This window comes from Schistocerca piceifrons, chromosome 3 (genome assembly GCF_021461385.2).
Source record: "Schistocerca piceifrons isolate TAMUIC-IGC-003096 chromosome 3, iqSchPice1.1, whole genome shotgun sequence".
Classification (NCBI taxonomy): domain Eukaryota; kingdom Metazoa; phylum Arthropoda; class Insecta; order Orthoptera; family Acrididae; genus Schistocerca; species Schistocerca piceifrons.
Genome location: NC_060140.1, coordinates 614,308,078 through 614,332,478, shown reverse-complemented (window position 1 = coordinate 614,332,478; position 24,401 = coordinate 614,308,078). Strand labels below are relative to the sequence as shown.

The 24,401-nt window shown below is 39.9% G+C and overlaps 2 protein-coding genes across 3 annotated transcripts in view; one reads left to right on the top strand and one right to left on the bottom strand.

The window, feature by feature from the left end:
• Nucleotides 1-15,104, top strand: part of LOC124789818 — a 274,122-nt gene extending 259,018 nt beyond the window's left edge. The window contains exon 9 of the mRNA XM_047257301.1: nt 13,777-15,104. Coding sequence (XP_047113257.1) covers nt 13,777-13,991 — 215 coding nt within the window. The 3' untranslated portion in view covers nt 13,992-15,104. The remainder of the gene's footprint in view (nt 1-13,776) is intronic.
• LOC124789819 (ethanolamine-phosphate cytidylyltransferase) lies at nt 10,532-23,056 on the bottom strand. Of its 2 annotated transcripts, none has more exons than XM_047257302.1 (9): nt 22,953-23,056; nt 22,344-22,481; nt 22,148-22,260; nt 21,938-22,004; nt 21,229-21,454; nt 20,670-20,870; nt 19,000-19,217; nt 18,688-18,777; nt 10,532-12,875 (listed from the first exon to the last, which is right to left on the bottom strand). In XM_047257302.1, exons 1-9 carry the CDS (start codon nt 22,994-22,996, stop codon nt 12,830-12,832), a joined length of 1,143 nt encoding a protein of 380 aa, XP_047113258.1. In that variant the 5' UTR covers nt 22,997-23,056; the 3' UTR covers nt 10,532-12,829. The 2 variants fall into 2 exon arrangements, with proteins under 2 accessions (XP_047113258.1, XP_047113259.1); XM_047257303.1 differs by lacking the exon at nt 10,532-12,875 and adding an exon at nt 14,616-15,353.
• Nucleotides 23,057-24,401: the final 1,345 nt, after the last annotated feature.

Sequence of the window (24,401 nt, the reverse complement as noted above, 5' to 3'; positions counted from 1 at the left end):
GACTTTTTATTATTTTCTTTGTTCCATATGTAATATAGCAATTCGCAAACACAAAATTGAACTAATAATGTTCATTCGGCAGTCCTAAATGAATTAGCCTGTATCGCGATAGGAACATGTCAGTGAATGTTTTACGGTAATGGTACATTCTTATTTCCAAACAAAAACATCCCAATCTAGTACCGATCACTTGGGGTACGCTACTAGAAATAACGGGTAATACAATCATACTTTTTTATTTAAAAAAATGAATTCTAGCACTTCTCTATATGATATGACGTCAGCAATTTTTACCTTATTCTACCCTCTTATCGATATCCCTGAAAGCGTATCTATCAATGGTGTTGAGGGTGTCCTCATTTTTGGGTTTCAGAATATGGTAACGTTATGCACAATACAATTAGAACTGTTAAATTTAAAGGTGATTTTGGGGCGTACAGTATCCAAAAATTAGTACACAGTGCTGCCACATCTCGGAGAAACAGCGAATCTTAACTCAGCTGGGCATCAAATCTAACTGAGAACGGATGACAGATGTGTTTACGTCATTCCACGCTGTCTAAACTTCTGTTGTCGGGAACAAACATGGAAGTACGACAAACATAGCACATTACCCGGCCTAATACGTGTAAGGATATCCATTGGCATTCAAACTAGCTCCCAGTCATCTCGGAATGGATGGGTATAACGCATACTGGTCCTGCATTGTTTTCTACAAAATGCACTGTAAGAAAAAAAAAAAAAAAAAACGACGCACCACGAAGGAATTAGCCGAATTGGACAGAACTCTGCAGATGTGATGTTATGCCGGTACGGAAGATAAGGATAAGGAAGGGAACTTTATTTAATTTCTGTAATAGTGGGCTAGATCACCAACGAGTTTAATCTTGTAACAGTTGAGATGTCCTTTCATCCAAACGCAGACAAACTGGTACTCGTTTATTTTCCGATGATTCCTCGTCCGCAGAACAAAAGGCATAGTAGAGATAAAACACGATCTTCCAATGTCTTTATTGTACAGCTCACACACTTGAAAAGTGCGATAAGCGATAATGTCTGTGTCATTGAAGCTCTCGAGTCCTCCTACTTTGGACACACTGTCACCTAGATACCGTATTATAGCTACAGTAACCCATCCATTACCTTGTCTATTATCATTATTATTGTCCAAAGTGAAATTCAGTACACATCCACAAAACACTGAGGGGCCATGCAAAAACACATGCCCACTGACACCATTTACAGCGGTTACATCACGTGGTACTATATAAGTAATGTTTGTCAGAAGACGGCGTCAGTCCTCGAGCAGTCGCACGAGCAGCAGCACGTTCACGACTTACTTGCACTGATGCCGCGCTACTACAGGAGGAGAACACGTTCGCGCCTTACAGTGTACAAAGCTGTAGACAACATCGAGATAAGCACTGAAAATGGTGTCAGTGGACAAGTGTTTTTGCATGGCCCCTCAGTATTTTGTGGATGTGTGCTGAATTTCACTTTGCACAATAATGATGATAATAGACAAGGTAATGGATGGGTTACTGTAGCTATTGTACGGTACCCAGGTGACAGAGTGTCCAAAGTAGGAGGACTTGAGAGCTTCAATGATAGAGACATTATCGCTTATCGCACTGTTCAAGTGTGTGTGATGTCTGATCCGTCTACGACCGTTATGCAAGCATTTATTCGGATTGCCCTTGATTGATAGAGTTGATGGATACCCTCCTGAGGACCTTTCCAATTGGCGAGTTAGATCGTCGAACTATCGAGCTGGTTAGAGGACCCTGCCCACAATGCTCCAAATGTTCTCAGTTGAGGATATATGCAGCGACCTTGCTGGCCAAGTTCGGGCTTCGTAAGCATGAAGACAAGCAGCTGAAAGTCTCGCTGTGTGCAGACAGGCATTATATTCCTGAAGTGTAAGCCGAGAATGACTTGCCACGTAGAGCAACAAAACGGATCACAGAGTATCATCGACGTACCTCTGCACTGTAAAAATGCCCCAGGTAACAACCAAATAGGTCCTACTATGAAAAGAAACGACACCCCAGAAAATCGCTTCTGGTTGTTGCGCCATTTGGCGAGTGACAGATTTGTATCCCACTGCTGTCTGGTCTGGGACGCCTCCACACACGTTTTCGCTGAAAATCGGAGCTCATTTCGAAGCAGGACTCACCACTGAAAACAAATTTATTCCAGTCAATCGGACTGCAGGCCGAATGTTCCCGGCACCACTGAAAACAGGATTCTTCCGACGTGCAACTGATGCTACCACAAGGATCATTAATAGGAGGCTCATACAAGGGGCTGAGCTAGCGGCGCCCTTTGTGCCGACTGCCATTGACCTCCCTACAGCAACAAGCCCGTTCACAGTGGTGTCGGGCACATTCGGCCTAGAATCCCATTTACAGGAATTGAACCCTGACAACCACCAAAGACGTGTCTGGAATCGCCGCGGACAGCAGTGGGACAGCAGTCTCGTTGTCGCCCACCGTTCGGCCCGACAAACAGAAGTGTTACCCTGGGGTGCCATTTCTTTTCATAGCAGGATCCGTTTGTTTGTTATACGCGGCACCCTTACAGCACAGCGGTACGTCATACCCTGTTTTGTTGCGTTACACGGCAAGCCATCCTGGGCTTTCATTTCAGCAATATTACTTTCACCCACACACAATGAGAGTTTCCATTGCTCGTGTTCGTACTTGCCACACCCTATCTTGGCCAACAAGGTCGCCGTATCTCTCTCCAATTGAGAAGGGAGTTTGACGATGTAACGCCCCAATTGGACAGAATCTGGCACGATACACCTCAAGAGGACATCCAATAACTCTATCGACAAATGGCGAGCCGAATAACTGCTTGCATAAGGGCCGGATGCGGACCAACGCGTTATTGATTTGCTCGATTTGTGAAGCTCTTTCTCTTGAATAGATTATCCAACTTTTCTGAAACCGTATTCATTCGTTTGTCTGTACACGTACGTCACATCTAACGATATCCTTCCCATTCGGATAACTCATTTGTGCTCTAGTATATCTCTCTTCCTGCAAAATTGTGTCAAGTTCAGATAATAATTATTGAGGTGGAGTGCGATCACGCACCCTTCTTATCCAAGTAGACCACAAAAGATAAATAATATTGAGATATAGTGACAGTTGTGGTCAGGGAAGATGCGACAACTCATCCTCGTGCTCACAAAACCAGTACTGGATGGTGCGAGCTGTGTGAACAGGGACCATGTCTTTTTGGAACTCAGCATCATCATTGCGGAACAAATATTGCACCATGGGATGATCTGATCAGCCAAAATGGTTATATAATCCTTGGCAGTAAAGCGACTTGATTTGACTGTTGAAAAGCCCATTATTTATAGCTTCAGATTTTGTCAGGGCTGGCTCTCCCAAGGCTATCAGTAGTTCTAATGGAATGTTGTCTACTCCCATGGCCTTTTTTCGACTTAGGTCTTCCAGAGCTCTGTCAAGTTCTTCACACACTATCATATCTCCCATTTCATCTTCACCTACGTCCTCTTCCATTTCCATAACATCGCCCTTGTATAAACCCTCTATATACTCCTTCCACCTTCCTCTTCTTTGCTTAGAACTGGTTTTCCATCTGAGCTCTTGATATTCACTCAGTGGTTCTCTTTTCTCCAAAGGTCTCTTTAATTTTCCTGTAGACAGTATCTATCTTACCCCTAATGATAAATGGCTCTACATCCTTACATTTGTTCTCAAGCCATCCCTGCTTAGCCATTTTGCACTTCCTGTCGATCTCATTTTTGAGACATTTGTATTCCTTTTTGCCTGCTTCATTTACTGCATTTTTATATTTTCTCGTTTCATCAATTTAATTCAATATCTCTTCTGCTACCCAAGGATTTCTACTAGCCCTCGTCTTTTTACCTACTTGATTCCCTTCTGCCTTCACTATTTCATCTCTCAAAACTACCCATTCTTCTTCTACTGTCTCTCTTTCACCTGTTCTTTCAATCGTTCCCTAATTCTCTCTCTGAAACTCTCTACAACTTCTGTTTCTTTCAATTTTTCCAGGTTCCATCTCCGTAAATTCCCACCTTGTAGCAGTTGCTTCAATTTTAATCTACAGTTCATAGCCAATAGATTGTGGTCAGAGTCCACAACTGCCCGTGGAAATGTCTTACAATTTAAAACCTGGTTCCTATATCTCTGTCTTACCATTATGTAATTTATCTGAAACCTTCCAGTGTCTCCAGGCCCCTTCAATGTATACACCTTCTTTCATGATGCTCTGTGCAAAATTCCACCAGGTGGCCTCCTCTTTCATTCCTTACCCCCATTCCGTATTCACCTGCTACTTTTTCTTCTCTTCCTTTTCCTAGTATCGAATTCTAGTCCCCCATGACTATTAAATTTTCGTCTTCCTTCACTATCTGATAAATTTATTTTATCTCATCATACATTTCATCACTCTCTTCGTCATCTGCGGAGCTAGTTGGTGTATAAACTCGTACTACTGTAGTAGGCGTGGGTTTCGTGTCTATCTTGGCAACAGTAATGCGTTTACTATGCTGTTCTTAGTGGCTTGCCCTCGCTCCTGTTTTTTATTCATTATTAAACCTACTCCTGCATTACCCCTATTTTATTTTGTATTTATAACCCTGTATTCACCTGACCAGAAGTCTTGTTCCTACTACCACCGAACTTCGCTAATTCCATCTATATCTAACTTTAACCTATCCATTTTCCTTTTTAAATTTTCTAACCTACCTGTCCGATTAAGGGACCTGACATTCCACGCTCCGAGCCATAGGACGCCAGTATTCCTTATACATATTAGTTAATTCTTTTCTGACCGCCTCGTCATGTGCTGCTTGCTTTAATTCTACATTGTCTGTGAAAGTGTGGTAGCCTCATTTGTGACTTGTAACTCAGTTTCATTAGCACGTGTTTCACACTTTTTGACTCACAGAACTGAGTTCTGAGCCTACCTTTAAAACTACAATTTGTAACTCCAAACGATCATGTTGTTCCAATTGTACTTTATCTTGGGTAAATTGGTTTTCAGTGTCATTCTCTACTACCAATTTCAACTGTAACATTGCTGTTGAAACGTGAGTTCTCACTGTATCATTCTCAGTTTTCACATTTTTGATTTCCGTTTTTACACTGACATTGTCCTCACTAACTTCTGCCAGCAATTTCTCATTGTCCCGGACTTGAGATTACTTAGTGCCTCGATCAATGACAACATCGCAACATTTTGTGCATCGGGCTTGACACCTCGAGATATTTGATCTGCTGCTGAAGTGGTCATTGCCAGAGTATCATCTTGACCAGTAGGTACTGATTCGCTCAGACCGAGTGCAAGTGGTTCTACTGAAACAATGCTAGGAGGTTCTACCACTGTTTCATCTATATAGTGTACCTGTGTTGAGTACATATCAGGGCTGAAAACCTTAGTACTACTCAGTTCATTCTTTTAATTCTATCTACGCCAATAATTCCTTCGACTACTTGGTTATCATCACTATTGGCTATTCTTTTATGAGGTGTTACAAGTGTTAAATGAAACAACAAGTTTACTGTTACCAGTCACTGTCAAAACAGTGACTGGTAACAGTAAACTTGTTGTTTCATTTAAAATCAAGAACAGTCATGGTAAAGCCTAAACTAAAATGTTCGCATTTAATGTTACAAGTGTGTCCAGCAGATGTAAAATAGTTTGAGATCTCGGCTTTTGCAACCTGCTGCCTCCGGTCACTTGTAACTGTGGCGACCACTTTAATTGCAGTGGTAAGGTCGCCGTCCTGTTGTGTGAAGTTTCCATATCCCGCCGCCAGCTCCTCGCTTGCTTGTAGCATCCAGACCACTCACTGACATGTTTGCAACTGAATGCTGATCTTATCTGCACTCAGCTAAAGTGCTTGAGCCGATTTCCGCTCTTCCTCTTCTGCCATTAAAACATGAAACTCTGAACTCATCCACTGGGACTACTCAGTGTTACTGCCTGACCTCTTAACTACATTTGGGGGATTCACGCAAAAATCATGATATTCTTACTCCTTCGTCAACAATATTTCATACCGATTTCCAGCACCCCGTTGCACCGATTTGAAACACAGTTCACATCCTGTTGGCTGTTTAATTAATATTAATTTTAGTAACTTTATGCTGATTAGAATAAAAATCTGCTGCACATAACTTCACAGGTCAATTATTGCGGCAATGTACTCATACATACATTTGTTTATACCAAGAGAAAGAACCAATCAAAACCTCACTTCTGAAGCTAAACTACATACCGTCGGAAGAGGCCTAGGAAGGCCCAACGGTACTGGCCGATCATCCTGTCATCCTCAGCCGACAGGCGTTACTGGGTGCGGATATGGAGGAACATGTGGTCAGCACACTACTCTCCTGGCCGTTGGCAGTTTTAATGAGCGGAGCCTCTACTTCTCAATCAAGTAGCTCCTCAACTAACCTCACAAGAGCTGAGCGCACCCCCTTGCCAACAGCACTCGGCAGACCCAAACAGTCTCCCATCCAAGTCCTAGCCAAGTTCAACAGTGCCCTAGCCAAGTCCAACAGTGCTTAACTTCGGTGATATGATGGGAAGTGATGTTACCACTGTGGCAAGGTCGTTGGTCGCTTCTGCAACACATGCTGAACAACCTGCCTGAGACAGTAAACGGTGGTTTAACAGGGATGTGTGACACAGTTACAACACAGGCCTACCTTCAGGTGCTGCATGCTTTAATTCTAGCCACACATTCTCGACCTGTTGACCTAACTGCCCTAGCATATGTAAACCCAATGCCCAAGATATTTTAATTGTGTCTGACATGTCCAACAGAAAAGACACCACCGCTGATGACAGCTGGAGCATACATTCACATTAGTGTCCAAAATCAAAGCAACAAACCACTGCTTCCCCACCCTGTGTCTAACCCATGATACACTCCTGGAAATGGAAAAAAGAACACATTGACACCGGTGTGTCAGACCCACCATACTTGCTCCGGACACTGCGAGAGGGCTGTACAAGCAATGATCACACGCACGGCACAGCGGACACACCAGGAACCACGGTGTTGGCCGTCGAATGGCGCTAGCTGCGCAGCATTTGTGCACCGCCGCCGTCAGTGTCAGCCAGTTTGCCGTGGCATACGGAGCTCCATCGCAGTCTTTAACACTGGTAGCATGCCGCGACAGCGTGGACGTGAACCGTATGTGCAGTTGACGGACTTTGAGCGAGGGCGTATAGTGGGCATGCGGGAGGCCGGGTGGACGTACCGCCGAATTGCTCAACACGTGGGGCGTGAGGTCTCCACAGTACATCGATGTTGTCGCCAGTGGTCGGCAGAAGGTGCACGTGCCCGTCGACCTGGGACCAGACCGCAGCGACGCACGGATGCACGCCAAGACCGTAGGATCCTACGCAGTGCCGTAGGGGACCGCACCGCCACTTCCCAGCAAATTAGGGACACTGTTGCTCCTGGGGTATCGGCGAGGACCATTCGCAACCGTCTCCATGAAGCTGGCCTACGGTCCCGCACACCGTTAGGCCGTCTTCCGCTCACGCCCCAACATCGTGCAGCCCGTCTCCAGTGGTGTCGCGACAGGCGTGAATGGAGGGACGAATGGAGACATGTCATCTTCAGCGATGAGAGTCGCTTCTGCCTTGGTGCCAATGATGGTCGTATGCATGTTTGGCGCCGTGCAGGTGAGCGCCACAATCAGGACTGCATACGACCGAGGCACACAGGGCCAACACCCGGCATCATGGTGTGGGGAGCGATCTCCTACACTGGCCGTACACCACTGGTGATCGTCGAGGGGACACTGAATAGTGCACGGTACATCCAAACCGTCATCAAACCCATCGTTCTACCATTCCTAGACCGGCAAGGGAACTTGCTGTTCCAACAGGACAATGCACGTCCGCATGTATCCCGTGCCACCCAACGTGCTCTAGAAGGTGTAAGTCAACTACCCTGGCCAGCAAGATCTCCGGATCTGTCCCCCATTGAGCATGTTTGGGACTGGATGAAGCGTCGTCTCACACGGTCTGCACGTCCAGCACGAACGCTGGTCCAACTGAGGCGCCAGGTGGAAATGGCATGGCAAGCCGTTCCACAGGACTACATCCAGCATCTCTACGATCGTCTCCATGGGAGAATAGCAGCCTGCATTGCTGCGAAAGGTGGATATACACTGCACTAGTGCCGACATTGTGCATGCTCTGTTGCCTGTGTCTATGTGCCTGTGGTTCTGTCAGTGTGATCATGTGATGTATCTGACCCCAGGAATGTGTCAATAAAGTTTCCCCTTCCTGGGACAATGAATTCACGGTATTCTTATTTCAATTTCCAGGAGTGTATAATCATACGAACTGTCAACAGATGTCCATACGAACGTGCTGTGCTCAGAATCTGGCAATCTGGTCAATGGACAACCACGCCAGCAATGACGTCGGGGCACCTACCTAACAGGATAGTGTTCGCCACGTAGTCCCACATCCACAATAGCTGTGTACACAGTCACAGATGGTGCAGTATGGCACAGAGAAGACGCCTACCAGGCTCTCTAAGTGGAGTGCCAAGGGAAGAATGGAAGGAGGGCAGTCACAAACTGATGTGGCCTGATGACTTAATGCAAATTGTTCTGTTGTTTTTCAGATGTGGTGACAGTTTATAGAGATCAAAACAGTGTCCCAATGACGAAGGTGGGGCCTTCCACGTTAACACCAGAAAGAGATAACCATTATATGGCTGGCAGGGCATGACGGTACCACCTTAGTGCTGCACATGACAACTGGCATCTGACCTCACAGCATCCACTGGACGTGTTGCGGCGGGGCAAATGGTGTACAGATCAACATGCCACGTGGACAGTCGAAAAGTGGGCCAATGTTCTTTTCACAGATGAGTCCTGTTTTGGTCTGGACAGATTCTCGACCAATTCACACCTGTAGGGAAATGTGGCATGTGAGTTCGGGACCCTATGGCTGTGGTAAGAAACTGATATCAAGGATGATACCTAATGGCATGGGCAGGGATTATGTTGATCACTTGAACAACCCTCCATGAAACTGTACAGTTAAATCAGCTAGGTTTAACTACTGTCAGGTATCATGAAGAAACCTTGAGCTCTCATGTGTGGGTGTTGCGAGGTGATGTGTACGCAGACTTCATATTGCTGGATGATAGTGCTCGACCTCATAGAGCACATGTGGTTGATGTTTTCTTGGAAACAGGAGATATTGCATGCATGGGGTGGCCTGCTCGCTCTCCCAGTTTGAATCCCATAGAGCACATCCGGGATGCACTAGGGACATGGATTGCATCACGTCAGCATCCACCAATCACTCTCAAAGGCTTGTGAGCAGTGCTGCAAGTAGGATGGGCATTATTGCCTCAACATGAGATTGGTGACATTATTCACAGCATGCCCCATCATTTGTCATGCCTGTATTGCTGCCAGAGATGCTCACATCCCATACTGTGTGCATTAACCAGTTGTTGGAATGTGTCTGTAAATTTGTTAAGTTGGAAAAAACAAAGAACATTTTTCTCTACCCTTAAGCATGTTTCAGTTGTTTACGTTCTGTATTTTTTACATTGTTTCTACTTTACTATCATCTGATTATACTGTTTTGTGGCAAAATAAAAGAACCTCTTAAAATTTCGGTTTGTTGCTTTAATTTTGGACACCAGTGTACATGAGACAGAAAATGGGGAAAAAAGGGGAAGAGATGGGAGAGAATTCGTGACTTCCAGCTGCACACGGGACTGTGGTAATGCAGTGGCAAAAGCTGAAAATTTGTGATGGACCAGAACTTGAACCCGGATTTACTGATTCTCATGAGTGGTTGTCTTAACAGCTTTGGCCATCTGGGAATGGTCCATGACCAACTCAAACTTCCAACTCATCACTCGCTACAATGCAAAATGCCTTATCCATTAATTCCATAGTCATAAGTTATTGATTCCCGTAAGAGTTCATATGATACTAGTGCATCCACACTGACACAAATATCAAGGAGCCATTGCACTCATATAAAAGTGTGTGTATCACTCGCATCATCACTGGTGGTGTCTGTTCTGTTAGAAATGTCTGACAGAATACACACCACTCAAATACACATATTTCTGTAAGAGTGTGGCGGCTCCTTGACGTTTGTTTCTGTGTGGATACACTAATATTGTCTTAAGTCCTGTGGGAATCAATAACTTGTGAGTAGGGATTTAATGAACAAGGGACACTACATTGCAGCATGTGGTTAAGTTGTAAATTTGAGTCGGTCAGGGACTGTGTCCAGATGCCTGAATTACTTAAGGTGGCTGTTCTTGAGAAATGGTAAATCCAGACTTGAGTCCTGGTGTGGCACATAGTTTTAGCTTTTGTCATTGCATTACCACAATGCCCTGTCCATCTGGAGGTCATGAATTCCCACCCATCGCTACCATTTCTTTCCCCATTATCTATATCATACACTACCATGATACTCTGGAAAGGGAAGGTAAACCATTAAGGAAAGAACACACTAATATGGTGAAATTAAATATATTATTAAGACCCTTCGTCTTCCAGTTCAGTCATTGTACAGTGTTACAATATTTATGTAAGTCAACCACAGCACTCACATCATCATCACCACTACCACCACCATCTACATTCATAGTTTAGGATTGAATAACCTATTCTGGCTTCAGTTTCTAAGCTCCATTGCTCCAGCCAACAGTTCCCCAACAACTCGAGGAGCTTGCAGACTGAAACTAATTCCTATTGACAAGACAATTCCATCCTACCAAAGTAACTACTCGCAAGTACCATTTTTACAATCACTTTGTTGCTGGGCCACATGGGACTCAGACACAAACCAGCAAGACAGTTTAGGAACCACCAGCAGCAAGTCACACGATTTTTCCAAGCCACAAAATATGACTGCGATCAGACGGGCATCAATGACACTCTGTAACACACTGAGCCATACGATCAACGTTGTCCAACTTACAGACATTTGGTTGAATGATGGTGTATGATGCGACATAATCTTTGTTCTTTAACCAGTCTCCATCTAAGTCTGTAGATATTGTCACAAGCAAAAACATACTTTGATGCAGCAAGTGAAAGCACTGTCTATGCCACTCTATGTATTCATACTTAGTAAACATTATATGTACAAATACAAAGTCTATGATGTAACTGAAGTGGTCTATCATCTGACATAGGTCCAGCCTCAGCCAAGCCAAGACGCAATCTCCCACTTCTAACTTTTTGGGCTTTGGTAACATTAGACAAGTCACTTTATTAATAGTTACCAGTTTACATGTAGTATCCTACAACACATCCTCCAGTGGAAGCTCTTTTGGAACACAATCTGCAATAATTCTCCCTTCATTCTTGTTCTTACAAAATATGCTTTTTGGATGGAATGTTTTTCTATCCTTGATATTCCATTCCTTGGACTTATCCATCTGCTTGTTGGCAGGGGGTGTATGCCTTTGCACATTGCATCTAGCTGTTTGTGCCCTTCATGTTCTTATGCCAGCTTCTCAAAAACTTCGCCGACAGGCTCTAAACACAGTAATGATGAGGTGATGTCCTTTGGCACTGTTGTCCCAACTTGCAGCAATGGATGCCACTGGCCCCCACACACTAATACAAATTCTGATTCAGTACTTCATTAAAACTGGAATATCTTGTGATTGATAACTCTAAATCACCTGCAGTTTTCACCAAACACTCTTAAATAAACGACTACACCCACATACCTTCCGTTTAAACTTCTTTCTCCTGTTTCTAAATCCTTATGCTTTCACAAACATGTACATTGGCAGTGGGTGAAGTCAGTAACATATATATCATTGTCACATCCCAGGTGATTTCCACATTTGTCACTATTTGTAAGGAATTCAGGAACTACTTATTGTACCACGATAAATTGATAGAAACAGGAAAAAAAGACATAAAACTGTAACGTCACTAAATAAATATAGTGTTAATCTTGTTAAAGTTCCACTTCAGTACTACATGCAGATGCATCACAAACAGAATATGTTGTAATAAGCTCCAGATCTGAAACAGACATAATAGTGGGTATGATAGAGGGATGGTACATTTGCATCTTCAAATTAGGGCAGACACCCTTGATTCATGGTCATATCAATGTACTATAAACACCGTACTGAAGGCACTAGAAATTGCAGCATGCAGCTAAATGATCAACTTTACATTTTGTAATGTTGTATGCAAGGGAAACTTCCAATTACTGTACATGAGAGACACATCATTTATTTCAGAATGTTGCTTTATCCACCAGTTGCATGAATACCTACACCTACATTCCACAAGCCACTTTGCAGTGTGTGGCAATGGGTACCCTCCTCTGTTCCATTCGCAGATGATGAATGGGAGAAACAACTGTCTATAAGCTTTGATAATTTTGGTTTTTTTTTTTTTGCCATCTCTCAATATGTCTGTAGGTGAACACAGTATCTTGTCTGTCTCCTCTTGTAACAATGATCCCAGAAATTCAACAATAACACTGTCCATGACAGACAACACCTCTCTTTTAGCTACTGCCACTGGAGTTTATTCTGCACCTCTGCATCTTGTGCTGGCTAAATAATCCCATCTTAACTTCTTCTAGAAACCTAACCTGGTAAGAGACCCCAACTGATGACAAGTATTTTACTGTTGTTACTGTTTACAAAAATAGCATAATAGAACAGTACTGGATTTTTTCACCTATTTACACATAATTGATACATCTGTTTACATTCAAGGTCAACTGCCAGTCCCTGTATCCAACATCAATCTTCCCTAAGTCTTCCTGCATTTTGCTACAGCCTTCTGGCACTGCTGCATTCCTGTAGGAAACAGCATCTTCTGTAAAAAAAAAAAGCCTTATAGAGCCTCCACCATTATCCACTAGACCACTTATATGTACTGCAAAGAGTAATGGCTACATAACATATTCTCGGGGTACTCCAGAAATTAGGTTTACTTCTGCCAATTTCTTCCCATTAACAATAACATATAGAATTCTGCCTGCAAGGAAGTTCTGAATCCAGAAACAAATCTAGTCCTATGCTCAGTAAGCTCATATTTTTTCACCAAATGACACTGCAGAGTGGTACCAAATGCCTTTCAAAAGTCAAACAACAGGGCATCAACATATGCACCTTTGCTTATAGTACTCTGGGTATCACGGACGAGCACAGAGCTGTTTCACAAGTGTTTGCAAAATGCCAGATGAGTAGATTTCCTGTCTCCTAAATTACTACTGTATTTCCTCATTACGATTGTGCACAAAACATGTATGAGAGAATTGTTGAGCTGTAGATACAGAAACTAACTCCACAGCTCAATTTTACTTTGACATCAATTACACAGGTAATTTGTCCTTAGACTGCATGTGCTTTCAAGGCTTCCACCATTTTTTCATGTCATGATACAGCTGATAAAACATATCAGTGAAATTTGTCCATTTTAAATATCTGCAAAGTGCACATTGCTTGATGAAAATTTTAGTATTTCCTCTTTCCTGATACATATTCAATATGTTTTGCTGGCCTTTCTGTACTTTAGGAATATGCTCCTTCCCTACAATTTTTTATTAATTTATTGCACGTTACGCTGTCATTCACTCATTTTAATTGCAGCGAGTTGTTAAAAAATTGCATCAAACCAACAAGGATTTCATGCCAGACTATGTAATAGCAATAGGCTGAGTTTTAACTATGCTTTTCTACTGCTCAAGTCACCAGTAACGTTCCACTGTCAACAGACTTGTATCGACGGCCAGGTCAAGGAGCAGCACTCACAGGTGATGGACCATGTTCTACAATGGCACTGATAACTGGTCTGCTTGGCACGCTATTGTTCCTGGCAACACTAGCCGTTTGCTACCTGGCAACAAGACTTAGAGACGCTGCTTCCGTCGACCGAGCCCTTCGTCATGCTAAAACTGGTGGTTACACAGGCCGCAGCCTTGTCCAGTGATGGTGCAAAACTGAACACTCAAAAGATTAATTGAATTTTGGGACATCTCATGGCAATAAAGTTTCATAATGGGTTCTAAGCAAAGGTAACATGGATGAATTCATGTTAAGCTTGAGATGCTTTGGGAAAGGTTGAGGGAGGTGCTGGAGACAAAACAGATGGCCACAAAGGCCAAAGACTATTGTGATTAAATATACAGAAAAGTTCAATTGCTGAACTTTTCAGTTCTCATTACAGTAACAAGTTTATCTTATACATGAAACTACTAGTAAGTTCCTTGTTCAATTTTCAAATCATTTTCATTATCCAATCTGATGAAAATGAAATTATGAATGACACGGGTAGTGTTGCATTGTTCACAAGAGTGAGAGTACTGCAACTATATGTACAAACACCCACCACAGAACAGAGGTCAAGGGCTGTTTTAGTGTGCAGTTAAGACTTGAGTAATAGCCTTAATTCTACAGACAGCAAATTCTGTAATTTCCAAAGAAACTAGAAGATTTTTTCCCCCTTTAACTCTGCTTGTATTTAGACTTTTTCTTAAGGTCAAGAAAGGAAAAATCCAAACTTTATGAATGTAACAAAAAGGATGAGAAAACAGTTTAGTTCAACTCAACAAAATTATAAAACAAATAGGTTCTATATTTTAAAATCACAAAATGTTATTTACATGTTCTATAATATTATGTTATAAGCTTTTATAATACATAAATATAATTTATTGATGGTTATCAAATTAGCAACAGTTTCAACGCAGGTACCAAGATTTAAATTTCAGTGACTTTTAAAATAATCAACAATGACTAGTTTAACATACTGGAAAATTTTTCCTTACAAGGTTCACAATTGGATATATAAATATTTGCGTTGCAGTATATACCGGAATTTAGGCAAGTGGTGACCTACTGAAATTTTGATCAGATTTGATGGTAAAGTCTACAAAAAGGTTGCACACACACTTTGACTTGTATAAAATATACAAATGTGCAATACCACAAGCATTAAAATCTGGTAACAGGTAAACTGCAGTGCAATTATGTACAATTTAACATTTTAACAAACAACAACAGTACTTCAACAGATGAAAGGTTTAAAATTTAATTTATAAATATGGAGTAAAATTGTAAAACAAAAACTGATACAACAATGATAATTGGTATGTATGGAAGTAAATAATTTTCTAAAATTATAATATAAATTTTATTCTTTGGTTTAGATCCAGCCATCCATGCAGAGGCTGCACTGTATCAAAAACAAGACTTTCAAACAAATACACAATAAAACGATGTAACAGACATGATCTCTGGCCAAATTCAGTTCTTCTTTTAGCTTTGTTGAATATTTATCCTTTCTAAATACCTGCAGAAAAAAAAAAAAAATACATTCTGTTTACAAAGTTCAACATTCTCCAATAACAGCAATAATATTTGTACAGCAGACACAGTCCATACTAATTACGAGTGTGTGTTACATGCCAGTACACCAACTAATGTGGGGAAACACACTTTAGTTCTTTTATATTAAGTAGGTCAACTGGAATGTTAAGGTGGCCACACACTTAACTGCAATGCAAGCTTGACAAACACTTATGAGCAAGCGTGCTTGCTCAATCATGCTTCACTGTATGTAGGATAATTTTGCCAAGCATAAGGACTGTACATACAGCTCGATACTTTAATTTCAATTATGAATGTTTGTGCGTATATACAAGGAACAGGGAGGCTTGCACAAGCATTCGTCAATAATTTGATCTGATTTCATTTATTTTTGTTTGGTCCTGTTAAATCACATTCTGTACAAAAGTTGTACTGTAATGTAGAACAAATACAAGAATACAACATTACATGGAGAAAAAGAAGAGAGATAATAACATCGTGAGAGAGCTTCTGCAGTGCATCTACTGTGAGTAGTTAAAATGAGAATATTATTTTTGATTTTTTAACACCTTTTTGCTCCTTGTATCATATTGCCTGTTTTGTTTTGTTTTCATAACAAATGAAATGGCTGCCAAAGCCAGCACATCTTGGTCTGAACTCAACATTTTCAGACAAACAAACTGATACTTGTACAGGAATGTTTGAGCAGTATGGAGGTGCGAGGAATTTTTTGCATGCTCGTGAAACCATCCTTGGACATGCTAGTCAAGCATGCAATTATGTGTGTGGCTGCCAGTAGTTCTATCTATCATGCCCAAAGCTTGAACTGTGTATGTTGCTCAGGTCCTAATTGAGCCTTCAGGCTAAACTAGTGATCCAAGGTGGCATTAATTAAACACAAACTAATGAAGTATGTTCTGAAAGCACCAACCTCCAAGTGAATCCTCCCACATCCTTTTTCTCAACTACACACCCTCAGCAACTGGTAAGGCACACACAGGTAACTTATTTTAAGAACTAATTACAAAACTATTGTTTATCAAGCATTAAAAATATCAAGGCTGAAATCTGTACCAATCCCCATCTGTATTTCCTCCCAAAACACCTCTGAAGAGAAACCTTTCAGAGATGATATTATTCACATCCACAAAAGGTGTAGCAGAAGAATCTTGAGGTTACTAACCAAACAAGGAACAGTAGTTAACTAGAATGGAGGCAAAATGTTATTTGGGGGCAAAAGCATTTCCACAAGAAGAAGATAACTTTAAGTACAAATCTATAAGATTCAAATCCTCCGCCCAACATAGAAACCACATAAATCAAACATGTAAAACACACACACAGCCACCAGGATAATCTATCTGTATAATGGCACTGTTCAAAATGAAAGCACAAAGATACAAGCTCCACCACTTTACTAACAAGAAGCATATTCCCCTTCCACCATACTCTAAGGCTATCTAAGAAATGTAAAATCCCGACAGACAGTTACATTAGGACAAGGTACATTAATAAGCCTGTTTAACCCATTAGTGCCCAGTGTTATATCAATGATACATGTGACAGGACTGGACTTTAATTGATTTTTTGGACAACAATGAACATCTATGATCATGTTAAGGCTTATTTACAGACTACTGAACACCTGTACTTTCAGTCTTGTGTAGTAATTTTGAGAAACAGCCCACAACTGGAAACAAATGGTAATTTAATGTACACTTTTTTAAGCCAAAATTTCATCACACAATGGATTTTAAAGTACCTATAACAAAAATATTTTATCTTTCAGATTCAAAAACTAATTAGTTCCTTAATAACCCAACATTCACATGTCACTTATTGAAACTGATGGAACATTATTTGTATTGCTGGGACATTCAGCGTTTCAGAAATGTGACACTGAACTAATGAGAGTACTTTAATAATTTTTACTTCTATTTTGACAACTGTTTTTTTTTACAAGTTTTAATTTGCTAATTTTTCCATGGGGAATAATATTTTGAGGGCACTGAGACCATGAGATAAAATCATATCCCCCAAAATTGCCCCTTCCAGAAGAAGGAAATAGATAAAAATGAATGAGGTGCTGCTCATACTGTCAAACAAAACAAAAAAGGTTTCTCTGTAAAAGGCATGACGAATCCTTTGTTTCTGCAGCATCAAGTATAACTGATGTGAACGCAGTAATCAATGTTGAAAGATAGCCTTGGCACTCAAGGAAGCACATCAAAGTTCTCTGAGCCTCCATCCTGACAGAATAGAAGAACATGGGTGAGATAAATATTCATAACTGGAAATATTATTAGGCTTTTTCTGATTGGTTACTGGATGCCACTGTACAAAAAGCCTTGACACACTACTGCAAAAATGGAAATACAATCCCTTATGTAAATTTTTCAACAGAAATTGTTTACCTGCACTTGTGGTATGCAGTGGGACCTGAACGAACTCTGCACTTCAGTATTGCAGCAGTGTAGTTCTTCGATGAAATGATGAACATGATTGTGAAAAATCAGGAACTCAAAAACAGACATTTTGTTAGAATAAACTATAAGACATTAGCACTCACTCAGGGCAAAAAATGTAATGTGGGACTGTGCTTTGTTGCTTATCATATCATGCAATTTGTTGTTTTTTCCATCTCGTGTTTAATTCATTTCCTCCAGTACAAAAATGGGTAACATTTTCATAAAAATGCATGTTTTGCTCTCAGTAGTGCATAGCGTTACCTACATGGTATGGTATATTATTTTAAAACTAACATGATAAATACAGCTGTTTCAATGTAACTGCTTCTTTCTCAATGTAACAAATAAGGTGAAAGCAATGAAGTAAAAAAATTATTCAGGCACTAATGGGTTAATACTGACTGAACATGGAAATGTACATTATCAGGTACATAATAAAGCAATATGAATTATTAATACATAGCGGTACTTTGTTAAAGAAAGAATTCTGTTATTCATACAACACTTCAAGCTAACTACACAAATTATACAAAGTATGATCTATTTACCTTTTACATGGAACACAAATTTTTCACAGCCAGCAAGTAACTTAGAATTACGACACTACACAGACGATCTCAAATTGTTACACGAAATATGACTAGTTTCGTACCTATGTCACTCAGTATATTTAAGAGTGGTATATTAAATGCCTAGCTAGCCATAAAAGGCTTTGTAAACTTTAAAAAGAGTCACTATCCTGCAAAAATCATTTTAAATGCATGTATGCAGAATAACGCACATGCATACAAAATCATTTGAGATTTTGTGCTAGCAATATAATATTGTTTCAGAATAAAAAGATCTTACACTTTCCCTTCCTTCTTGGCTTTGGTGTAAGCTTCATATGCAGCTATTTCCTTCTTTTCCTTACGCATATTTCTGGCTTCAAATTCTAACCTACAAAACATAAGAACATAATAAGTGAAGACATTACTCTACAAGTCGTAAAATTAACTGCTATCAAACAAAGTTTAGCAAAATGGCACCACTTATAATTATTATCAATATTAATTTCAACTAGGAATGTACAGTATTCATGATAGATATATTTGGAAAAAAATATGACATGTTAAAGCAACACTAAATGAATGAAGGTAAGAAAGACTCAATAATATCAACCTATGTAAAATGATCCTTTCAACAATTTTCTCTGTTGTCATTGTATTTCCAGAGTCCAGTAATTTGAATTTTCCTTGTCGTTTAGGTTCAGCATAAGGATCATCAAAGCCTCCCGTTTGTATAGGAGTTTGCCCATGGCAGACAATGTCAACCTTGAAGTGATCCATGAGCTCTTTAGTTACAACCAGTGGCGCACCAATAACAACTTCTGATACATACTGGAAATGAGACATGGTGCATTATTATCTGTCAGTGAGCAAATGAAAAATGACCAAACTAACAACTAAATTCACTCCATTACTAATGCATTAAAAAACAGGCTTTGTTCCTTTATAAGTGTGCAAAATTATCTGAATGAATGTTTACACTGCATTAACATATGACCAAGATAAGTCACATTATTCAGAAGAGATGGCAAAAATTTCCTGCTTGTGCTATCAATTTGTGCTGTAGAGTACATACTGTACAGTGTTATTAAGTACTTCCAACAGTTTCAGAAGACAGCCACAAAGAAACTGAAAGATGTATAGGAATATAACACTCATATCAGTGGACAGAGCATCTCTTTAAGTTTTGATTCATAATATGCTCCATGGCATACATGCAGAGTGCACCACAAGGCAGGCAGAACATGTAGACAAATCTTCCACTCTGTAACGTCTCATCAAATTAGTTCATGTCGGCAGGTAGGCAACCAAAAAGTGGCTGCTGTCACGTCTTTCCAGGTGGCTGTACCAGTAACTTCAATGAGTTTCATGCATATAATGACATTGGTCATGTCATAAGTGGTGCCCATATTGAGCACCTGTTATGGAAGTCAAATACTGGTGAAATGCTCTGTCAACTGAAATGGGAATTTTATGCATGTCTTAAGTCACCTTCTGATACCCCAGAGGTCCTTATAAATAACCCTGATTGATAGTACTTAATGCCACCAGAGCAACACTTGGTACCATTAGCCTGATTTGACAAGTAGTAGTGACAAGTCACAGATAATATATGGGGATTATACAAGAAAAGTGACAGGAAAATAATTTTGTGAATGAAACTTGGTTGAACATTGAAGTACATACAGAAAGTCTCTGGCCAGACTAATGTGTAAACAATAATAATATATTACATTGACAATAGCAAACCCAAAACTGCATTGCTGCTTTTTCATGGGTTCTGAAACCACAAGTGAAGAGGCACTCTTTGACAATGCCAAATACCCATGAGGGAAAAACTTGATGGAAGCAAACTGGTCCAAGAATATGAGAATATTACCAACACATCGAGAACTGGCCATGAAATACTTAAAGAAATTGCAAGTAACTTCATTGGTGGCGTTATGACACATCATTCAGCGAAACCCATAAATAGCTGACATGTGCCATACAGTAAAAAATAAACAGAATAATAATCTGAACAACTGAATTTCATAATCTCAACATGCAACATTATTTACCTTCAGAAACTGACCTCTCACTATGCTCTGTCTTACAGTAGTGATTCTGAATTATGAGGGTGTGGTAAATCAGTTTTTCTTCAAAGTTTCCCTGCACTGACTAACTATAGTGATACATATCATGTGCAGATATCCCATTCGAAAAGAAAAAAAAAATAAATGTGAAATTACTTCCTCCTGTAACTAACAGATGAAGTGATGTGAATAATTAATTTTAACTTACCTTACACGCAAGAACACTGAGCACTCTCTCATGCAAGTTCATGATTGGATAGTTGCCTCCTCTATACTTGTTCACTACTGGATCTGTATGCAGTCCCACAATCAAATAGTCACCCTGTTTCCTTGCTTGTTCAAGGAAATCTAAGTGCCCAACATGGAACAAATCGAAAGCACCAGCCACGTAAACTATTTTGTCATTTGGCTGTAACAAAAATAAACCAGAGTAAGAATAATTCAAGCAGTGAATTGAATTTATACATTTTTCAAATTATTACCATGCAAAAAAGAGATTTATTTGCTGACCAGACATTTCATCTATGCAGTAAGAAACTACTCTCAGTGGCCAAAAGGTATGCAACTTAACTAACCTGTCAGTTTCAGCTTAATAGTCAGTGCTTTAATCCCTCATATACTGCTATAAACAACAACAACACACAAAAACATGCTAAAATGAAATCAGCTTTGAACGGAAATAGCCATAGTAATGAGAACTTCAAACGGAACACTTTCAAACCACTATTTTCAGGCCACTGAATGAACATAACACTCTGATATTGTACCTTTGGTGGTTTACCATCACTGAACTGTATTATTTTTTGCGTTGTTGGAAGAAACTGTGAACAGCCAGTCCATGGTGAACGAGCTGAAGAATCTTGACCCATATTGCTTGGACCTTCTCGGCCCACTTCATATTCTCGAGCTCCCTGCTGGAAATGTTGCCTTGTCAATAATAACATACGACCAACGAGATCGGTTGTTGACACTCCCGCAGTGCGTTGGACTTCCCTGTGCATACGCAAACACACATTTTGTATTTTAATCTACTACCAATCATAGGAACTTTAGTAATAATACTAAATAAGGTAAATTAAATAATGGCCTTGATGTAAGTCGAAGCACTTCATAGCATTAAATGAAGATGCTAAATGTTTTAGCCATAGTAAATAAAAACATACACAAATGATATGTTAAATGTAAACACCAATACTGTACTGGTCACATGATGTTCACATAATATTTTCATTACACCACTGCCATAAACAAATTACATGCACGTTAGGAAAACTGCCATTAACAATTTTTCCACATCAGATTTTTTATACAGCCTCTCAATGTTACCTTTTCCCCAACACAGGCAATTTAGATAAACATAGGCCTAAGTGTAAACTGTTATGTATCTTGTGTTCTGAGTAAAATTTGTCCTACAAAGCACAGACTTGTTTACAAGCCTTCTATCAAGTAAGAAGATGAATACTTATGACTGCTTACTTATATCTTCCAGCTGCTTTCACCAGATGATATGTGTCAATTCCATCAGCTGTCATTGTTATATCATCTGAAACAAAAATTTAGAGGTAAATTTCGGCTTACAAGGAACCTGACAGAGTATTACATAGCCTAACACCTCTCCCCATCCCCCCCACAAACAATTTTCATTGTGTTACAAATAGGTCATTACAAAATTAACCCAATATTTACCTCCATGGACACAGAAGTCACAGTTGTACTGATCGAGTGTCTCAAGTGTTGTCACGTATGGTGCCCCTTCCACAACTTCGTCCACCCATTTTATGCCTCTAACCATTTTATACCTGTACGAAAAACAGATGGTTCAGGAGCATGTTCTACACGAAGTCTTGCTCTAACATAACACAATAAATCCAAAACACTTTACCTTTCCTCTTCCGTGAAGACCGGCGGTCCCTTGTGCTTAGTTATCTCTTCATCGGTGTGCACACCCACTATTAAGTAATCCCCCAGGGCTTTTGCCTGTCGAAGAGAATTTGCGTGGCCGAAATGAACCATGTCGTAACTGCAAGTTAAGACATATTTTAACTCTTAAAACGAAAGTTTTCGAAGTCTTAATGTTCTGAAAACAAATACATAATGTAGCACGGAAGTATTTTATATCCGAAAAAGAGATGGTTTAATTATAACTGTAGACACTGACAAACGTCACTTTTAATCATCTGGAGACCCTTCACGGTTTTCATTACCGGTACCGAATCAATAACTTCTGAATTACTACGGAACAACAAATATTTTCCTTTTTTTCTTACACGCTAGAATAAAAAAATTACGTCACATCACTTTAAACATTGCACGTTATACGATTTCCTCATTGCCCGCAGGAAACCAAAACCATCATACATTCGCGGAATAAAGTATCAACACATGGCATAACTGAAATAAAACAATTCGAGTCAGCTAGAAACAAACTCATGTTCGTTGTGAAACGCTCAACAACAATATGAAAAATGAACACATTTCCAATGTTATTTACCATCCGTCACACCAGACGCGGATCTGCGGCTTTTTCTCCTCCATAGTGTACCGGCACTTCCTACCACTCCAGCCTTCACTTTGAAACTGATGCTGACTTCTCCGCCGCTTCACCTCGTGTGAAGCATAGCCTTCTAAACTAGGGAGTTTCGTTCTCTGCACGACTGAATGTCGAACAGATTATATTACTAGATGGCAGTGGAGATGAATCGCTAAGTGAAAAATTCGTAAATCAGCAATCACTATTTATTGTGGCTTTTCGCAGAGATGAAGAAAAGAAAGGTAATCACAAAAAGATCGTGATTTCGGAAATGAAGTCAATAACTTTTTGCTTTTATTACGGTATACTGCATTTTGCTTTCATTCAAGGGTTGATAACTATTGATGTACGTTAAGAATGGCAACACAATAGTACAAAATCACACATTTTATGGTCAAGAAACACGTTATTGCAGATCTAATAAGCTGCACATCAAACCAGGATGTTCGAACAAAGTCACACACGCTATAACTAAGAGCCAAAACAATCGAACTATATGCTGCACACATAAATTGCATAGTCGATTTTTTATTCTTTAACGCTATGTGAATTTAGGCTTCCTAAAAACTGGTTACACCCTTTGCCATTCAATTACACAACTCTGGTCATTAACACAGTTCGTCAGCGGTCGTTGAAACGATTAGGTAATGGGCAAGAACAGTGTCGGTTTACAAAGGCGTAGATCGCTATGAATAATATTTGTGATACTCGCAGAAGTTGATAAACAGTTTACATGTTTACAGTTAGCAATCACAATTATATAGGCCTTAAAGAGTAAATTTGAAACTTCAGAATGGACAATATAGCATACTGCAGATTTAGTAGTCCAATAGTTGTGGGAAATACTCAGAAAAATATTATGATATCTTACATTCTGTCTTATGGCATAATATAATTAGTTCTGAGCAATGATTGATTGTATACTTGAAAACCATTTAAGAGTGAAGATTAAACCCACACAAGTATGTGTGTACACAAAAGTTTCATCAGTTGCAATTATTCTGTAAAATGCAATGAAAGTCATTAGTAACATATATTGCACGATGAAATGCGAAGAAAAATATTTTTCTTGTCATTAACACTTCATTTTATTTCTACCCTACACGCTGATCGCATCCTATTAACCACCAAATATAAGCACTACAAATACTATTACAGTTTTTCTGAAAAGGCTAGAAATATAGTAACATCATAGTTCAATATTTTCTGAAGACCTTGCATTAATTCTTGGTTGTCATTTTGAATTATTTTCTCAGCTTTCTGTCACATTCTGTACCATTTTACAAATAGTTAGTGCATAGCAAAGTTAAAGACTGTAAAGTCTTCTCAAGAGTAGAGTCCCTATCATAAATTTCTGAATTAAGTTCCACTCTAGTCAATTGTTAATGCTTCTACATCTACATCTATATT